At 38.0% G+C, this 20,665-nt stretch overlaps 1 protein-coding gene across 1 annotated transcript; it reads right to left on the reverse strand.

Annotated features, from left to right (window-relative positions):
- Window positions 1–137: 137 nt before the first annotated feature.
- On the reverse strand, window positions 138–19,628 carry LOC117298093 (alpha-2,8-sialyltransferase 8B-like). Its single transcript, XM_033781334.1, has 9 exons — window positions 19,522–19,628; window positions 16,951–17,065; window positions 10,214–10,396; window positions 8,647–8,775; window positions 8,088–8,232; window positions 7,623–7,735; window positions 7,206–7,295; window positions 5,928–6,166; window positions 138–679 (listed from the first exon to the last, which is right to left on the reverse strand). The coding sequence occupies exons 2-9, from the start codon at window positions 17,061–17,063 to the stop codon at window positions 333–335; spliced, it is 1,359 nt and encodes a 452-aa protein (XP_033637225.1). The 5' UTR covers window positions 17,064–17,065; window positions 19,522–19,628; the 3' UTR covers window positions 138–332.
- Window positions 19,629–20,665: the final 1,037 nt, after the last annotated feature.

Raw genomic sequence — 20,665 nt, forward strand, 5'->3', positions numbered from 1 at the left:
CTGGGCCCAATTTCATTAAAGCTGCTTAACGGCCGATGTTGTGCTTACTGTGCGATTTTCATATCATAGCAATGCTAACCGTAAGCACACGAAAAGGCATGCTAACCTTCCGGTGCTTACCGCACGAAAATAAATGACGTAACAAAACAAATACATTGTGAACACGCAAGATGGCCGCCTAATTTTTGTTTGTTAACCTGTGAAATACGTTAACACCTTAGCAAAGACATGACTAAGCGCTCCGTTATTAAGACCACCAAGGTAACACTTAGTTTAACCATATACGAAGACTAGTAAGGCACATGTTGTAATCAACTTTAAGGCATAGTGCATCAATCCCCCCACATCTTCTCAAGATTGAATTTCCGTGCTGTAACTGTCTTCTTAGATTGAATGGAGATACCGTGTGCAGAAACCACTCGTTGCTTCGCCTTTTCGGCCTTTTCAGCGTCCTCGCAGTTCTGTATGTGTATCTTTAGGACGCCCTCTTGGTGAAGTCTGGTCAACTGATCAAACTCAGCATGCATATCATGAGTTCGTACCATGTGGGAGTTATCGAAGTAGTGATACTTGACTGGGTGCGTGGTCACGTGGGGTAGGTTGGACTCCACGAAGGGCCAGAATCCATACAAATGTACCTCGTTGCAGAGGGCAATAGCGGCAGTGACAAGGTATAAACCTTCAAACAAAAATAATATTAACCCATTACAATTATGTCAAACAAATTATAAGATACAATTCTAATGTTTAGTATTATTTTATTTAAAATGCGAGTTGAAACATGGATGTCTCAACAACAAAATCTGCACATTTGGAGACTTCCAAACGCTATGTGACAGCGCACTATACCAAGTGAATTTCAATTGTGTTCTGAGAATGCCCACATAACCGATAATAATAGACCCTTTGCACAATGCGGAACGCACCCCCAAAGCAACTTTTGAGACGACAGGTGGCAGCAGACTAGTTAATACCATAGACCTTATCGCAAATACCAATGCGCAAGCGCAGACTGTTGAATGAGGTGCAATGTGGGATTGATGTGGATCAAATTGGATACCAGCTAGACCACAATGCACCTAATTCCAAGCTTTACGCGCGCGCCCCAGTATTTGCGAAAAGGTCTATAGACCTTATTGCAGATAGCGACTTTGAACAACTGCGCATGTGCACGCAAAGGACTGTGGGAAAAATTTGGCACCTCGCTCAAAAAAGTAAACAACGTTCAACGTTCGTACACGATCGATCGGTTTGCAAAATGGATGTGGCAGGAGTGAACGAGAAAGAGCTGATTGATAGAATAAATAGTTCTGGCATAGACGAACTAAGGTAATCTTTAGCTAGAGTGAATGTGCCAAGACACAGTAGTTAAAGACAAACTCCAAAGGCGACATTTTTTCGTGATAAAATTACTGTTTTTAGGTTTGCCCGTCTACGTCTGTACCCCTGTAGGGCGTCGGAAGACTGACATTGACAAGGTCAATGGCGAAAAGTTGCAACACGGATCAGTGACCCTCCCGCAACCATCAGTCACCCTCGAAGGATCGGAAATAACAACCAAAACTTCCCACCAGTGACTCCGATTTGTGCTGATAAATACTTCGACAAAAGCATGGACGACCTCCATGACGAAAGTAAGACATTTTGTTCTGTTACAAAACAGAGAAACATTGCCAAGGTCATGATGATCGAGGACTGTCATGACTGTTTTACAAAAAATAAAAACATTTCTTATTCCTGGTCTAGATAGAGTCTAGATATAGCTCTGTGGATAAAGCCCATCAATGGTTACATTGTCTTGATTCGATTGTATCTGTAATTGTATGCCACTAATCAGCAATGACGTGGACGTAAATAAAATAGCTTGGTAGTTGTACATTTTTAAAACTTTATGTGGCAGATGATACTTTTTCCTTATTTCTCACACCATCAACTTTTTAGGTCTACCACTGATATGGTTCAAAATTACAGTGACCAAAAGTGACTAAGTAATTGTGGTTTATACTTATATTTATTAATATAAATCTATTTCTACCTCCATGGTTATACCGTAGATCATGACATGACAAGTACGACAAGGTTCTGGTGTAGGTCCTAGCATACTTCTAGTTTCTAGAACTTAGAAGTAGTCCTAGCATAAACATTTTTTATTCAAGGGTTCAGTTTATACAAGTTTGATGTACACGTATTGTACGAACATGATTCTGTGCATAATATAATTACATACTTTGTGCTTTGTTTTGTGCATGTATTACAAAAATGATACTTTTAGTACACTGTACCATAAAGCATCAAGTTGTAAGCTTTATTGTTAGACCCTACTGGTACTGTAATAATGGTATGTTTGTTATGCCTATAATTTTATCATATGATATGAGACTATGAGTTTTTGTAGGTTTGTAATTCGAAAAGCAAGGACTAGGTCACATGAGCGAAACCCTTCTTAAGGTAGGAATTTGAAAAAAGAATATAATTTCTTTTTAATTTTTGTTTTCAAATAAGTTTGATTTATTCAACAACAAAAATAGATTCTGCATTGGGCATCCTCAAAAAATAAATCCTTTTGGTTTTACTTGGAAATTGTTACCATTTAACTTTATTATTTTGGGGGCAACTATCCCAATTAATACATTTTTGATTCTAAACGATTCTAAACTAATTATACTGATAGGTCTCATTTTGTAGTTTAAGTGGGTGAAAAGTCATTTCAAACCTTGCCATCAAAGAAGAAGTATTGTGAGCACTTAAATGTGATTCTCTGCAAACTCTGCATCTTCAAAATTTGGATTTAAATTAACAAGTAAGTAGACTGGCACTGTGGTCAGGTGGTTCAGGGCCCACTAATAATGGGTTCAGTACTGCCAGAGGCAATTTTTTATGTATTAAGCTGTCTCATGACTTCACAAAGCCATTATTAAAACAATTGATATTTATTAAGCTGCAGCCACCTTTGGCAAACACGTCATGCATGTCAGAGTCCTTGTTCACAAAAAGACTCTAGAAGAGGGGTCAGACTATCTGCTACACCCACAGGTTGGAATGGAATCTAAAGATGACTGTGCCATGATAAAACTGCAGCTATGTATAAAACCTATGACAAACTCTAGTTTGTGAATGCTACATCATGCATGTTGTGAATTTAACTCCTGGGGTTGGTGTGAAAACAATTGTTCACAATCTAACAAGCATCTGTAATTATTTGACCCATTTTATGGTGAGAGTTTAAAGGTTTCATTGATAACTGTGGGTACACATAATTTAACTCTTGCTGAAAATAAATCCAAACCTGTCACACTTTTTGTTCCATATATTTGTTTACAAACAATTTTTTATTTACAATTTCCATCCTTTAATTTTTTTTCTTCAAATATTTAAATTGGTAATATTAACTTTATAACACACTTGGTATTTTCATGGCCCCTTAAAAACACTTACATTGCAGTTTACTTTACTCAATTATTATCTACCCTTGTTTGCCTCAGGTATTGTTCATGTTGACTGTACTGAGGCGGTTAACTACAACCCTCTAGATCTTTGCAATTGCAACCCTTGGTATTATTTAAATCTTTGCATTATGAAGTATTATTGTATGATTTAAGTAACCAGAATAAATGAAGCTTTAAACTCTTCAAGACAGTGGAAATGGACGTTTGGACAGTGTTATTGTTTGTATTGTATTGTATTATTCTACTTTCTCCGAGAATTGTAGCCTACAACCGCAGGACGCCACGCACAGGCATATTAAGAAGCACTTGCGATACCTTTAGGTGTTTTGAAAGCCCAACAGCCGACAGAACGCTTGCGTCACAGTTCACTCTGCAATTAACATTTATCTTTTCATCGCCAATTTACGTGTCATCAGTCAAAAATGGCCTCAAGAGCATGAAGACACACATACACACACACAGCCTTTAGTCAATTCAGAAGATGGTCAATGAACTCTCCTGCAGCAAAAGAAGTAGGATGTGGTTGGTCGAGTCCACAAAACAACAGTACAGATCACATCTTTGGAGTGAACACAGAACTGGGAGAATAACTGCTTCCAATATGAGTGCTGTCACGAAGCATGTTGATGCACAAGTAATTATCTGAAAGATAAAGCAGACAAAAACTAAGGGAATAAATGAGTGGTTACAAGTTCTTAAAAAGGCGTTTAAAACAGGCAGGGTCATGGTCGTTCAGCCCTTGTTCCTCTTTTACCTATCTTACTTGATGACCTGACATGTGTTGCATTTTAATGACTGAGACAATTTTCGGATGCACTGTGTGGTGTGTGCGTAGTTAGTCTTGGTGCAAGACGTTTCTTGTTTTGCTTTCATACCCAGCGCGGCCAACTCACAAACATCGCCCGTATCGGTGAAAACATCTAGCACCAAGACCAGCACATATTATGCATAAACATATCCGAAAACAACCGGTTATAAACAGCTCCAGCTGGTCTTTATCACTCGTTAACTTTAAACACCCTGACCCCACGTGAAGCGCTTTCCACCACAACAGGAATGCAGATAGCGAAACTGATTGAGGCATTTATGAATGATCTTTTGCCTTGTAAATCATAACCAAACACTCTGCCCTGAAAGTCAGTCATGACTAATATGACTATGAGCTAATTAATGAGCAGTATCATTATCAGAATATTGATATTATATTCTGAATATAATATCAATATCTGTTATCTCTAAAAAATGTCGAGGAATATATAATTGAATAGGCCTATGTTTCTTTTTTAGTTTCTACCACCAATCACACATAAATCTAGCCTATACAATGCTCAAATTGTAGCCTACAGCTTGTTGGGTTTGACATGCTTGATGATTTAATCATGACCCGGTCATGATTAAATCATCAACAAGCTTTATTGATATTTTATTAAACTATTTTGTGTTCATTCAAAGTCAAAAGAACATGCATGGACCTACCTACGTATGTACGTACATGTACACTCCCCCGCCTCCCCCGTTCTTCCGTTGAGTCGCAAAGCACACACACTGGTCCGATGGCATTATTGTCGTAGTTTTTTATATTAATATTACACATCTGACATGGCTAAATAAAGCATGGAGGTACACCCATTCGTGGGTGAAACTGTCTTCCGCCACAGAAGCATGACCGTCCACCACAAACAATGTCAATGTTTACAAACTTATTGTTTACAAAAAAACTTTGTAGAACACGTTACGTGACGACCGTATAACTGGAGGTGCCAAATATCTCCCACAATCCTTTGCGGGACGTCGGATTTTTGCTATCTGCAATAAGGTCTATTCATCTCCAGAGTATAATGGAGATCAATGTTAAATCCAAAGTACTGGGGCTTGCGCACTGCTGTTTGCGAAAATGTCTATGGATTTAACTAGTCTACTGCCACCTGTCGTCTCAAAAGCCTAACAGATAATAAAAGAAGGCGGAAGTGACTTATTTTATGACTGCCAATGATTAATTAGGGAATCAGAGGCGGGTTTAAACCACTAGTTGAAAACCGATTCGACACACTTTGATTCCCATTCATAATTACCTTTTCGGTCAAAAACATCAACACTTTTTGGTCAAAAAGTAAAGTAAATGCAAAAATATAACTGTTCAATGATTTCTTTCAACACAGCACCTCCAGCTATGAAATGGTAAGCCCTCCGATCCGCCGACCTCGGGTAAACAACTCCTTATAAGGGAATGCTGTGCGCGTCGCGCGTATCGCGTGATATGTCACAACTGTTTCAGCCGTTGCCTCGACCAATAGGAATTAAGAAACTGTAATTATAAACACAGGTGCAAGCTCGCGTGTCACGCCCATGTTTCAACACTTTTTACAGGTCATAAACAAAGGTTTATACACACCCACGTGACTCGCTCTCCACCAATAGGAATAGCGAAACTGTCTGAGGTATTTATGGATGGGTATTTAATGCTTTTTGTCAATAACTCACCAGTGGATGGGTATTTTGAGAGACCCTTTGTAACCCAGTAGTCCCTGATTAGTGAGAATTGCTGTGGATCTCCGAAGGCGACTTTTAGGTACTTCTTGGGTGTAAGGCGTTGTAAGGCACGGGAGCATATCGGCATCCAAGCCTCATCACTAAAACACGGTAACATTAAGATACCCTGGAATTGAGCCATGTCAGAGTTAAATTTATCAGTCAACTGCTGACTCCCAAAATAATTATACCTGGAGGAAAATATTGACAAAAAGGAAGGAATTATATTCATTCTTACACTGTTTAAAGCTTTGTATGCTGTGGATGGAAAAATAAGATCAGAATTAACTAACAATTAACTAGGTTTTCTCGGCCAATTTCGGCAATAAGCAGCCAATTTAACCAGTAAGTTGTTTTATTCATCAAAGCAGCATTCAAACTCGCAGACGCTTCTTGGGACGTGTGTGTCACGAAAAAGAATGACGATACGATAATTGAGCAAAGTGCTGAATGAATTTGACTCGACTCAGAACGAAATTGAATGGCCGAATGCTGAAGTTGAAACGCAGTAACAACTGGAGAGACAAAACAGCATTAATTCGAACGCATTAAAATTAAGTTGGCTGCTCATTTGCCGAATTTGACCGAGAAAACCTACAGTAAACTTGCGATATAAGTATGTAAAATTTCTTTTGGAGGAGTGTTGGCTCTGAAAAGAGCCGATTTGGTCTCGACGCTTTTGGCTTCTCTCAAAGACGATCAGTGTAACTGTTTCAAACGTCGAGACCACACCGGCTCTTTTCACACCAGTTTTGCTCTATGGCACATTGCGTACCAAATACAAACAATACATATTTAACTTACAACGATGTACCAACTACAAACAATACATAATTAATATACAAACATGCACCAACTACAAACAAACACAACAGACCAAAAGAAAAATCTGGCAATTCACCAAAAATATTGGACAAGAAACCACCTGTCTCCCAACTCAGTGAGTTTGTGATACTGTGCCCCAATGGAGTTGCTATTTATATAGTGTTGGTTGGACCAGAGAAACGGTGATGGGATCTTGAATAAAAATGCCCTCGTTATGTCAAAGGTACCAGACTACACTAACGACCCATTCCAGATTATAGCCATGGGGGTTAGAGAATGCCCTCGTAATGTCAAAGGTACCAGACTGGTCTGGGATGGAAGTGGAAGAAAACGCAATATGACCAAACTATGATAAAGTTTTAGATTTGTTTCCCATGGCTCAAGAAAAATGAAGCTATCACTCACTTTCTTTTGAAGATACTTGGGTTAAGGGTTGTAAAATCAGTCTTAAAGCCAACATCCAAGACGTAAGGGTCCATTTCCGGAACATTTATCCTGAAATCATACAATTTTAATTTTCAAAATTAAAGTAATAAGATAATGGCGAAATAGGTCACTTTAGAACGACTTGTACATGAAGATTAGAACTAAATATCAAGTCATGCCTGGAAAAAGATGTTAACTATAAACCAAAGTCGCAGGCAGACTTAATGTGGGCGAGTCATAAGACAGAAGTCAAAACAAACTGTATTTCTCTAGAAGAGAAACACTTGTTGCTATGGAGATTAGTGGAATGACGTCATACTCGCCTAAATACATATTCTGCATCATCGACTGCAAAGCCACACATACTGTTTACAAGTAAACCACTGTCATACTCACCTAAATACATATTCTGCATCATCGACTGCAAAGCCACACATACTGTTTACAAGTAAACCACTGTTCCCAACAACACTGCATTTCTTGAACTGTTTCCCTTTGAAAGGTGATACCTGTAACAATAATGATTGGTGTTTTGTCTTAATTCCATCCGCATCCATTATAAATAGAACTTAAATAAGGCCGTTTGCATAATGAAACCCGAAAGTTCAATGAGTAAAATGTTCATCTAGATAAATATAATACAACAAACAACAATATTAAACAATAACATTAAATTATCACATGAAACATACAACACATACTTCAATATAGAACATCTGCCAAAACAAATCCGCTGTTTTACAAAAACAATATTTTTATTTGAACAGTTTGTTGTATCATGTTTCGTGATAACTAGCAGATGTTTTTATTTACGTTTACCATTGATGGTATAAACGAGCCAAACATTAGAATAAACCTAACCTTGTCCTGTTGTTGTGCAAACACTGGAGTAAGTGAAGCATTCTGGCCCGATAGATACATCGTCATAACTTGGCCTTCTTTCATTGTTGCATTGGATGTGAGTAACCGATCACGTATATCCACATGTTGGGCTTCCAACTCCTCTCTAAAAGAACCATTTATTAATCGGGTTAGTTGATTTTTATGTTCCACTCAATTTAAAATATGTATTGTTTTAATCGCTTTTTTAAAAAGAGCAGTTTAGTTACGGTAGCCAGAAATGAAGCAGAGGCGTTCGAACGAATGTCCACTTTTGATTACAAAAATAAATAAGCACAAGGAAACTAAGCATTTAATCTACTTTTAAACAAAAATTAGTTTCGGATGAATTTATTGAAAACAATTCCGCCATTATGACCATTGGCTAGCAGACTGCGAGGAGCACTTTTGCAAGGATTCTTTGGATCTTGGTGCCCGCAGTGCCTTTGGTCTATACCAGAACACATCCAGAACAAACAAACCAACACTGGGATGTTGGTCTGCCCTTGACATACGACTGTTCAATGTGTGCTCAACTGACCTGACTCGGGTTAGGTTGGTCTGACTCGGCTTCCATTTCCAATTCAAGAGAAGGTCCTCATAATCAGACCAATTCTTTTCCTTCTTCTCGGGTGTCTCCAAAATTGCCAAGACTTCTACGTTAATCAGCCTGAAATAAAAAGTGATACAAAATTTGAAACAAAATGACAAGAGAACAAGAAACCAAACTCTATATAAGCAGTTGAAAATTGTTCATCTGAAAATGTTTTTTTAAATCTGGAATTAAAGTTGAATTGAGCAGGTTATGGCAACTAAATGTGAACCAATGAAGTTATCAGTTTGCAAGACCATAAGGGGGTCGGTATAAAATACACCCAACAAACCCCTTCCAATGTGGGACTTTGGAACGCTAGGTGGCGCCTGTCACATTAAATTTGCTATTGTTTACGTTGTTCTGAGCCACAGTATATTATCTCTAAACATTGAGTGCCAACGTAAAACCAATGTGATGTTAAGCAAACAAGTCCAATGCATTTTTTTTAATTTTTTTTATTGCCAGTGTCTTTTATAAATAATTATTGTTGAATAATAATAATACTGCCGCCTTAGAGCCAAAGTTGGTCCTACTTCGGGAACCACCACAATGCCGGATATTGTTTAATTTACTAAAAACTTGGCTTAATATTGATCGCCAGTGTAAACCCAACGTGATTCTGCCGACCTACATCCAACGTTGGCCCAATGTCAGAACTAAACATAGTGCCAATGCCGATCGTGGCGACGTAGTGCCAACATGGGACCAACGCCAAAAGCTGACACAATACCAACGCCAACGGTGCCAAACAAACACCAACGTTGGCCCAATGGCCCAATGTATGCGTGTAACGCAAACACGTCCAATACATTGAACGGTGATCTTGAAGGCACTGGACACTATTGGTAATATTACTCAACAATAGCTGTTAGCATTAAGACTTAGCCTACTTGGTAACGAGCAAAGGAGAGCTGTTGACAATATAAAACATTGTGAGAAACGGCTCCCTCTGAAGTATTACACAAAGTTTTTGAGAAAGAGGTATAATCTCACTCAGTAAAAAACTTACTTCAGCTGAAGCCTTTTATTATGCATCTGGAAGCAAACAAAGTATTGCAACAGGGGTGTTTTTTCTTGTATTACTCTCCTGCAAACTCGATGACCAGTTGAGCACAAATTTTCACAGCTGGATTGTTATTTTATGCATGTTGAGATACTCCAACTCCGAATACTGGTCTTTGACAACTACTAAAGGTGTCCAGTGTCTTTAACGATAATAGTCCAGACTTATTATGCCATTATCTGATCATTCTGGTACTTGTTTAAACTAATACACAATACCTCAGCGTAAAATAATTACCTGTCGTTTCGGTTAGTAAACTAATGCAACATCGCCACATCACCTAAGTTAATTTCAGAGCCACGACCCGTAAATCTATACTTGCTCTATGGTTTGTCTTAACGGTATAAAACGTTAACTTACTACATAGTCTCTCCATCTCTCGAAGAGTTAAAAGTGTGTTATCAAAATGTCTCTGAAGGAATGATAATCCATTGTCATCACGTGACTTACTTTCTTCCCTGATCCATTGGTCTGTTGTATCCCTTCTCCCCAAGCCCCCAACGTTTCTCAGTATCCATGTCTTTATTAGTTTGTTGATCCAACTCGACCGTCATCTTGTCCTTTAGCCGAATCATGTTAATCAAAGCAGAACCACCGCCGAGTTTGTAAGATATTCGCTGATCTGGTACTTGTCTATTAAAAACGAAAGGTACACATGCACAAGTAGTCAATGAATGAAATCACGTCTTCACATCTCTCAAAATGTTGCTTTTTGAGACTCTTTATTCATTTGAAGAGTTGAGTATTAACACCAGTGATTAGTGAGTATATTTTTACAGGAACACAAATTTTCCATTAATTTGGAACTTACGATTCGCCCTTTTTTGGAGTCAAACTTTGGTTCAACAAAATAGCCGCCTGTGCGATGTCTAATATACAGTTTACACAAAAAACACACACACCTTTAGTTGTAGCTATACCACGGTCGGAGCCGGTCGGCTATAACCGGCCCCATGCTTTAGCCGACCGGGATCCAACAACAAATATCGAACTCCGACCGGCATAAATTTATGTAAAAATTTTGTTTTTGTGCTTTATTCGTCTTTGTCGAAAGAACCATAAACCCGAAGATACTTTTGTGGAAAAGGAGTAAATAAATATCAGTTTAAGATGTGGTGCGCAACCCTGGTAGAGGGAAACCCCAAACAATCACGTAGGGTCTGAACAACCAATCTACACGATGCAAGGTTTCGTCCCTAGATTTCAACTGGAGTCCATATCCATAAAGGTCACTGGTGAATTATTCATGTTTGGAACGTTATTAATTAATCCAGGGTTCCAACAGCCGGTGCAAATGTTCTGTTATTGTCATTTATGAGCTAGCAACTATTAGTGCAACACGTTGAACACGTTGCCTTGGATCGGTCGAGTTGGTCGCTGAAAAGCGTTTGTAACCGTTTGTTATAAAATGCATATGATTAAAAAGATATTTTAAAAGTAGAAAATATAATGATCCATACACGTATCACTCGAAATTACGTGGTTTTCCTTTTACCTCGTCGACTAACACGGTCGGCAAATATCCGTCTACATTATTTATAAATAATGAAATTGTGTATATTAGGATTAATTATATATAGTGAAAGATTTCATACGATATAAATAATTGTGTTGTGAAAAACTGATTATTTGTAAACAAAGATTAAACAATGGTAAAATAATGAATTATATATTAAATAATGAATCATTTGTAAATAGCTGCGTTAAACAATAAGTTTACACTTGGCACCTCATAAGGGAACGTGTTCCTTTAATTGTTAGTTGTTCGAGCAACAGTCTTTTTGATGCTAAATTACCATAATACCCATCGAGAAAAAAAATTGCATTTTAACGATCTATTTGACGAGCTTATTTCATTGACTTAAACACTGGCCCTGACGATATCCGAACACCTTGTGTTTGTTTCTACAAACACTATATCTATTTTTTTTTCTTTCTTTAAGTTTCTATTTTTTTTTAATCATACATGTACATGCAGCAGGCTAGTGAAAAAACCTGCGGGCGATCAAGAATTTTGGTTGACTCGCCCGGAGGGCGATCAAAAACAAAAGTTTATCTGATGGCGGACAAGGTTGGTGGAGTCGTCCACAATGCATGAAGTTTTTATTTTGAATTTTCAGAGTGAGGGTAGGGTTGATGGATTCCTGTCTATTAATACTTGTGGAAAAAAAAACCGAAAACATAAAAAATGAAATGACAAGAATCGATTTGAGTTTATTGAATGCACTTCGTTCAGAAATTGTCAATGAATATAACTAAGTGAAACCATGGAGATAGAAATAGTTGAAACATGGCTTTTCAAATTTACAAATGTGAGGCTCCTTTTTGAAATGGAATAGTCTAGATTTTGCGGCAGTGATCGGACATGTGTCCCGTCATCCTGTGTGTTTCTGAACTTGTCTCTCCACTTATCTGCATTGCCTGCTGATGAATGTATGCAACTGCAAGCTTTTTTATTGATAAATTTAACACTCAAAAATTCTGCCTAGTAGTAGTAGTCTACCTTGAGATGGGATTTAAGTCGGAAACAGAATATTTTATTTATTTTACCCTAACATTTTACTTTAAAACTTAAAAAGTATTTATTTTCTATGGCTCCCTAGACATGTTTTTTCCTCTGACAATGACTATGTCAAAGGCACAAATGGGCAAGAGAGAGAGCCTGGGAAACCCATCAAAGCTTAAACAAAACCTAAGGGTCGTGGGTTCGAATCCTACCGAGTAAAATGCCTGTGATTTTTTTTCACAGGACTCGGGGAAGTACTGAGTATACAGTGCTACACACATCGGTGTATATGGGGGGAAAAAAAAAAAAAAAAAACCTAATACCTTCAGCTTCCAAAGACGCTGCCCATGTTGATCCCACCGGGTTGTGAGGCGCTACGCTGCCCCATTCACCCACCCTCTCGACCATGCTCTCGATAAAATTAGCCGGCATCCAATTTGCCCTAGCAACAATCTTGAATGCAGTTAAACATGGTATGTATAAACAATGTTAAAAACAATGACACTTCAAACTTCGAACCAGGTCCTAACTACACGGAATATTACATTGACAGTTGTGTGCTTTCAGATGCTTGATTTCGGGACCTATAGTCAAGTTCTAAATCTGAGGTCTCGAAATCAGATTCGATGAAAATTACTTCTTTCTAAACTATGTCACTTCAGGGGGAGCAGTTTCTCACAATGTTTTATATTATAACACCCCTTGCAAGTATTCTGCCTGCTCATTGGTTTAGAGCGCGTCACATGACATGTCTTAGTTTTACTAGACGACGGCCGTGTGATAGTGCGTCGGTTTGCCATGCGCTAGTCCGACGACTAGCACACGGCGTGCAGTACCCAGACGTCCGTTGCGTGTACGAGGATGATAAATTAATAGCACAGTAAAAGTGTTTGCAATCTGTATTCGCGTCGTCCGTGGATTGTAGCATTCAGGTCTGTAACTTAATAATAATAGTACAGTATTTAGAATTTTAATGTGTGGGGTGTTATAAAACAAATATTGACTGCTTTTACTCGTGCAATGGTTAAAAACTATGACTCCCTCGGTGATCCCCGTAGCGTTCTATTTTCCCTCGGCTTCGCCTCGGAACGCTCCCGGGGATCACCTCGGGAGTCATAGTTTTAACCATAGCACTCGAAGCAGTCAATATTTGTATACTATCAACCTCTCCCCATTACTCGTTACCAAAATAAGGTTTGGTAATTATTAAGACAAAACTAGAGGTACATGTACAGTTTTTGTTTACTACAAAAACAAGGTGTTCGTGGTGAGTGAGTGAATGAATTGGTGACAACATTTTACCTCCTCAATCCAATGACTGGTAAAGGAGTTATGATTTTTTTACAAATTAAACACCAACTTCCGGTTTACATCGGATAAAAGGTCAAATAGGGGTTACTTTTTATGTAGCGCGTGATAAGTTTATTAAGACCTTTTAAATGATGGATGGGTTGTAAAAATCCAATATTTGGTTTAGAAGTTATGATTTTTCCAAATATAAAGTTTCAACTTCCGTTTTGAACCGGAAGGTACTGTCAAATGAGGTCACACTGGGTAGCGTTGGTGATGTCTTTTGAGTTCTTTCTTTTGACGTATAGATGATAAAAATCAAATCATGTGGTTTAGGATTTTTTTTTGTTCAAACATTATATATCAATTTCCAACTTTAACTGGAAGTCAAGGTCAAACAGGGTCGCATATTGTATAGCACGTGATAAGTCTATTAAGACCTTTCAGATGATGCATAGATTGAAAAAAATCCAATGTATGGTTCAGATGTTATGATTTTTTTCAAATATAAAATTTAAACATCCGGTTTGAACCGGAAGACAATTTTTTCAGGGCACAAATTATAGCGTTAGTAATGTTTTTCAAAGCCTTATCTGACGACGTTCAGATAATAAACAACTAATTTCTGGTTCTGGAGTAATATTTTTTCAAATAATTAACTGCATCTTCCTGTTTAACTGGAGGTCAAGGTTTAATAGTCAATGTTGTGTATCGTTTCTTAAGTTGTTACATACCTACCCAATGACGTATAAATATATAAAAAATCAAATGTGTGGTTGTGAAATTTATTTTTCTTTGACCAAATATTTACAACCTCTGGTTTGAACAAGAAGCCAAGTTTAAACTGATTTCATTTGTGTAGATCCTGACTAGTTCATTAAAACCTTTCAGCTGATGTATGACTTGTAAACATTTTATAATTATGTGATGGACTATCTGAAGGTGTATAATGTATCTTATAACGTCAATGCAAATGTATTCATACTTGTAGTTTTGTTGGAAAATGGTCCCTTTTCAACTTTAAAAACCTTGTAATTTGACACCTAATGACGTCATCATGACGTAATGAAAACTGTGCCGTCTTCGTATTGAGGTTCAATTGTCTGATGAGTTTCAAGGTTCAGTTTGGCTTGAATCTTGAGTTATGCTGTAGAGAAGAGTTGACGGTGAAGAAGAAGGAAGATGGAGAAGAAAAAAAAAACTGAGCAAAAACAATAGGTGTTCGTGCATCAGCACGCACACCTAAATAATTATTATCATAAAACCTTTCCTGGTTACGAGTGATGGGGAGAGGCTGATAGTATAGGTTTTCTCGGTCAATTTCGGAAAATGAGCAGCCAATTTAACCACCAGCCTGTTCTATTTCGCACGAAATCGAATGCTACTAAAAAAGGGTCATTCGATTTCATTTTAAGACTAGTCAAATCTACTTTTACGTCATTCGATTTAACGAAATAATCATTCAATTTAACAATTCATCGAAGCTGCATTCAAATTCGCAGGAGTGTTTTTAAGGCGTGTGTTTAGTCATTCAATTTAATTTTGAGGCAGTCAATTTTGATATTTTGTGCAGTCTTAAAAACGCTTGGTTAACTTGTTGTTTCTTTTGTTCTTGTTCTTTTACTAATGTTTAAGGCATGCGGTTAATTTGTTGGCACTCTTGAACATAATATGCCAAGATGTCTGGCACGCCAACAGATGGTTGGTGAATATTTACCAAAAAACAACAACTGGAAAAACCCTTTAAAAAAACTTTTAAAAAACCATTCAAACACATTCAAATGTCAGGTCTTGGTCAGTTAACCATTGAAGGTCTCCCGAAAAAATAAAGAAGAAAACAATCCTCATGGGGGCCAAGGTAAAGTCTACTGGAAACATAAAATAAAGAAAATAATATTTCATTTTGATTGATTGATTGTTCAACTCGACTTCGCCTTTTTGAAGGGAGCATTCCATCTTGAACCTGTGAAGGTACGAAACGGTTTGCCTTATACAGTTTATCTGTTTATTCGTATTTCTTTAGTCGTACTTATTTGAATCCTCGGTGAGCGAAATTGATTGCCTCTTTACGAAATTGAAAATGATTAAATCAGCAAAATCTCTAGTCGAACCAGCTTTGCTAAATTGAATGATGATTGTGTGTCATGAAAAAGAATGAGTGTGATAGGAACTTGAATGCCTCAAAACGAAATTGAATGACCGAATTCTGAATTTGAAACGCAGTAAAAACCGGTGAGGCAAAACAGCTTTAATTCGAGCGCCTGAAATGAAATTGGCTGCTCATTTGCCGAATTTGACCGAGAAAACCTATATTGAACATTGTGAGAACCGACTCCATCTGAAGTGGCATAGTTTTCGAGAAAGAAGTAATTTTCCACGAATTTGATTTTGAGACCCTCAGATTTAGAATTTGAGGTCTCGAAATCAAGCATCTTAAAGCACACAACTGTGACCATTGTGCGACAAGGGTGTTTTTTTCTTTCATTAATATCTCGCAAACTCAATGACCGATTGAGCTCAATTTTTCACAGGTTTATTGTTTTATGCATATTATGTTGAGATACACCAAGAGAGAAGGCTGGTCTTTAACAATTACCAATAGTGTCCATAGTCTTTAAACAATGTGAATATAGATATGTGTGACTGTTTTATCAGTTAGGCTTGGTAAAAATATGTGTTTTGGAGTTTTTGGAAAATGGTCTTGCAAAGAAAATATTGAAAGCTCACACCAAACATTTTGCTATTAAGAATGGATAATGATAATAGCAGCGTCCCTGCTAGAATATATCAATGGATACGATTGCAGTGTATAATAATTAATATGCCTTTATATGAACTTACAACTTGCGCAGTTTCCAGTTGTAGACAATGGTTTATTTACGACTGGAAACTCGTTAGAAATGGTTCATTGCGGACGTACGGGTTTCAATTTCAATTCAATTCAAGAATACATTTATTTCCATACTCTCATAAAAGAATAACAACAGTTACATGTATTCGGAGTACAGAAAACATTTCTTTAAGTAGAGTAAACATAAATAAATAAATAGAGTACGGGGCCGTTTTGGTAAGCATAAGCTTGTAAAAAAAACCAGCCAGACAGACAAGAAAACGAGACGACCAGACAGACAGACAGACAGACAGACAGACAGACAGACATAAAGGACAGACAGACAGACTGACATAAAGGACAGATGAACATAATACATGACACAACGAATTCGTAATAGAAGCGGCAAGATGGCAGAACAGTTCAACCATAATGTATGGTTGAACCCGTACACAATGAACCATCTAAAACAAACTGACTAATATTATTACTAAACTTGAGGAAAACTTTGGACTTTAGACTTAGGATCAGACATGGAATTTATCCTGATTGTTTGCTTACCCGTAGTACCCATGGTAATGCTTATGGTGCAGCAGGAAACCGACTGTAGCAACACAAACACATACAACTACGATGACTCGTTTATTACGATGCATTGTATTAAACACATCCATCTCTGTAATATAAATGATATACATTAAATGATTTATTTTAATCATCAGAAATTGAGTTGAAAAACCCTGTGAACTCCCTAAATGATGGAGAGCAGAAGTGTTATAAATATACAGTTCCACTTCATTCTCCCACCGAGAAGCTGGTCAACTTCCACTTCATTCTCCCACCGAGAAGCTGGTCAACTTCCACTTCATTCTCCCACCGAGAAGCTGGTCAACTTCCACTTCATTCTCCCACCGAGAAGCTGGTCAACTTCCACTTCATTCTCCCACCGAGAAGCTGGTCAACTTATAATAATAATAATAATAATATTTATTCGGGCAATCACATTTACAAGCACATATACATACATTAAAAATATTTAAGAAAACAAAGTAAAACAACAGTGGGGTGCCCAGGAGAGCATAAAAGTAAAAAAAAAAATAACTGTCGCCAAAAGGCGAGAAGCTGGTCAACTTCCACTTCAATCTCCCACCGAGAAGCTGGTCAACTTCATACACAAACGAGAACTCCCGATATTTCCCGTGATTTCTCCAACAATTTTCGGTCACAAATTTCAAATGAAGACGTGCATAGTGATGGTCTTTATGTGTCTTTTGTGTATCATTGTAAATGGTAGGAGTGTAAGAAATCAATTGAATAAGAAGTTGATGTAACTGTAAATTTAAATAAAATGGTTAGAAGATACCCACAGACTACTCAAGCTTATAATAGCCATCATATAAATGAGTTTGATGTGTCTTACGAGTACATTTACAACGTTGCAGCCTATACTTTGTAATCAATGTTATTCATCATATAGGCTCTCGTGATTCTAAGAAAACAAATTCTACCATTGAAAATCGAATGCAGTCCGAAAGTTTGTATAGACCAGGGGTCGATTTCACTAACGCGTTTTGGTCATCGCAAACGCCGAAATCGATCGCTAAATCTAAAATCCATCGCAACTTAGCGATGGATTTTTAGCCGACGATTTCACTAAAACTTAACGATGAATATACTCGTCGCAAAGTTTTATTTAGCGATGACAATCTTGCGATGACATGTTAGTGGTCGCAAAGTAAAAGTTCATCACAAACTTATGATACATTGCGCCATTCTGTGCTTATAGCTATAGCGGTGTACGTTTTGACTTTCCGTGATTTAGAGTAAAATGAGTGGCGCTACATTATTTTAGTCTTGCGGTCTTTTACCTGGTAGACTCAGATTGCCGATGACAACTATCAGCGACGCAACTGCACAAAGAGCCCCTTAATATCGGTAAAAAGGAGATACTATATAGGTTCGATTATTTTAACCATCATTTTTAGAAAAAAATGTGTAATGTAGTGGAAATTGACAGTGTGAAGCTTAGTATTATTAGACAGATATGTCAGTATTTTCATCAATCCCACCGTTACAACAGATTTACGAAAACTGTTTATTAAAATCTAAAATTATAATAGAGGCCATAGGCCTATAAATGCTTTAACCCTTTGTAAATGAATGCCTAAACATCGTCCACAATAGTTCGTATGCACCAACATGACAACGATTTACATATAAACTGCACAATGCCATTTCATTTCGAGCGACGACCGACGATTTTGTCGCGGGATGTCAAAGGTCACTACTTTTAGCCTCGTACAAACACTTTATTTCCCTTTTAACGTCATCGCAATTGCGATGACTTTAGTGAAACGCAGAATTAGCGACATCGCAATTGCGATGGATTTGAGGTTTGCGGTCTCATCGCAAGTGTGTTAGCGATGATCGCAAACATAGACGTTAGTGAAATCGGCCCCAGTTCATAAATCCCCTCCATTTGTGGTGCAGCTCATTTTGAAGAACACTATTAAATGATGAGAGCCAGTTATCCACCACTATTCATTAGGCCTATGCCTACATGGGATGGTTCTCCCATGGCCATACTTACACCGGTGAACTTGGGTTGTTTAGACCATGGAGGTATGAGAATTAGACGCTCTGCAAGCTGACGCTACATACACACCCTCACCAGTAACTGTAGTATCTAGCAGGTGTGCTCAACTATTTCGATGAAAACGTACCTCTTCCTTAAATCCTTGGATAAACATAGTAGCCCCTGGTAAATGTCGAATGTGTGACCAGACCACAATGCTAGGCTTCTATATATGTATACTCAGGGGTCATGGTGCTTTCACAATGGTTGTGATAGTGCAATATTTGCTTATCCGTACGATTATTGTTTGCACTCATGAAGTGGAGTTTTAAAACCGAACACGATTCAAACGATTCGTACATATGTACCCGTTAAAGTACTGAGCTAAACAAATACAATAAACCACGGGCTGCTGACTTCCATACTGTTCAAACCCAACAGCTACACGTACTGTGTGCAAAAATCACTAAGAACAAACATGGAGGAATAGCATGGAAGAATATAAACTTTAACATGATATTAAATTAAATGTCATTTTCTTTGTACCATATATTTACCTAATTGTAGCTGGATCCAAATCTATAGACGATAAGTACATCAACAAAAAGACCAGCGGTCTATGTTCTCCCGGCTCTACACTCACTCGAAGCTGTTGCTTCCAGTACCGTGCCAACAACATAAATAACAATTAGAGATATAAACTATGGAACGCCAAAGAGGCATTTAATCATCGGTGATGGTCTTTTGCAACCGGTGATCAAATTTGTCATCGGTGGTGGTCCTATGCGATCGGTGATCAACTTTAGCGAGCGGTGATAAAACACGATCGGTGGTCCATTTTAGCGATCGGTCATGCATATTCACGACCGGTGATGGCTTTTTGCAATCGGTGGTCAACTTTAGTGATCGGTGATGGCTTTTTGCAATCGGTCAACTTTAGGGATCGGTGATGGCTTTTTGCAATCGGTCAACTTTAGGGATCGGTGCTGGCTTTTTGCAATCGGTCAACTTAAAGGATCGGTGCTGGCTTTTTGCAGTCGGTCAACTTTAGGGATCGGTGCTGGCTTTTTGCAATCGGTCAACTTTAGGGATCGGTGCTGGCTTTCTGCAATCGGTCAACTTTAGGGATCGGTGGTGGCTTTTTGCAATCGGTAAACTTTTGCAACCGGTGATGGAATTTTGGGATATCCGAATTTTGCGTCCGGTCGGTGCAGGCCTACTTCAAAATCTAAAATTGTGTAGATTGTTGTTATTGTAAACCTTAAAACTATTATTTTACATTACTTTGTATCTATCAAAGTGTACCACACTGTTTGAGGGTTCAAATTAACTTGGTTCAAGACATTTTAAGTGGATACTACTGGTACTGACAAGCCAAACGTGACAGAAAGCTCATTAAAGACCCTTTTTACACACATTTTGGTCAAAACGGCTTGAATGGCAGTTTCCTCTACATCGCTCAGTTATTCAGTGTCTGTAACAACAGAATGTCCGCAGCACACTCTACATGCAAACACACATGACATGCCAGCATTTATGGGGGCTGCTACATTTCATGGTTTGGTACTGCCTCTCCAATTGCAGAAAGTTGTTGTTAAAAGATTTCTGGGGTGATACTCCGACAAGCAGTCGGAGTATGGTGGTAAACGATCAGGATCTATTTTTTCCTTGGCTGCTTGCTTTTGGCAACCTTGCCAGGAC

This window comes from Asterias rubens, chromosome 12, assembly GCF_902459465.1.
Source record: "Asterias rubens chromosome 12, eAstRub1.3, whole genome shotgun sequence".
Lineage (NCBI taxonomy): Eukaryota > Metazoa > Echinodermata > Asteroidea > Forcipulatida > Asteriidae > Asterias > Asterias rubens.

Coding starts and splice junctions, on each gene's coding strand:
- LOC117298093 (XM_033781334.1), bottom strand. CDS start 17,063: ATGGATGTGTTTAATACAATGCATCGTAATAAACGAGTCATCGTAGTT. Junction 8,776..10,213: donor CCAATGGATCAGGGAAGAAA/GTAAGTCACGTG, acceptor TTTTTATTTCAG/GCTGATTAACGTAGAAGTCT. Junction 8,233..8,646: donor ACCAACCTAACCCGAGTCAG/GTCAGTTGAGCA, acceptor TGGTTCTTTTAG/AGAGGAGTTGGAAGCCCAAC.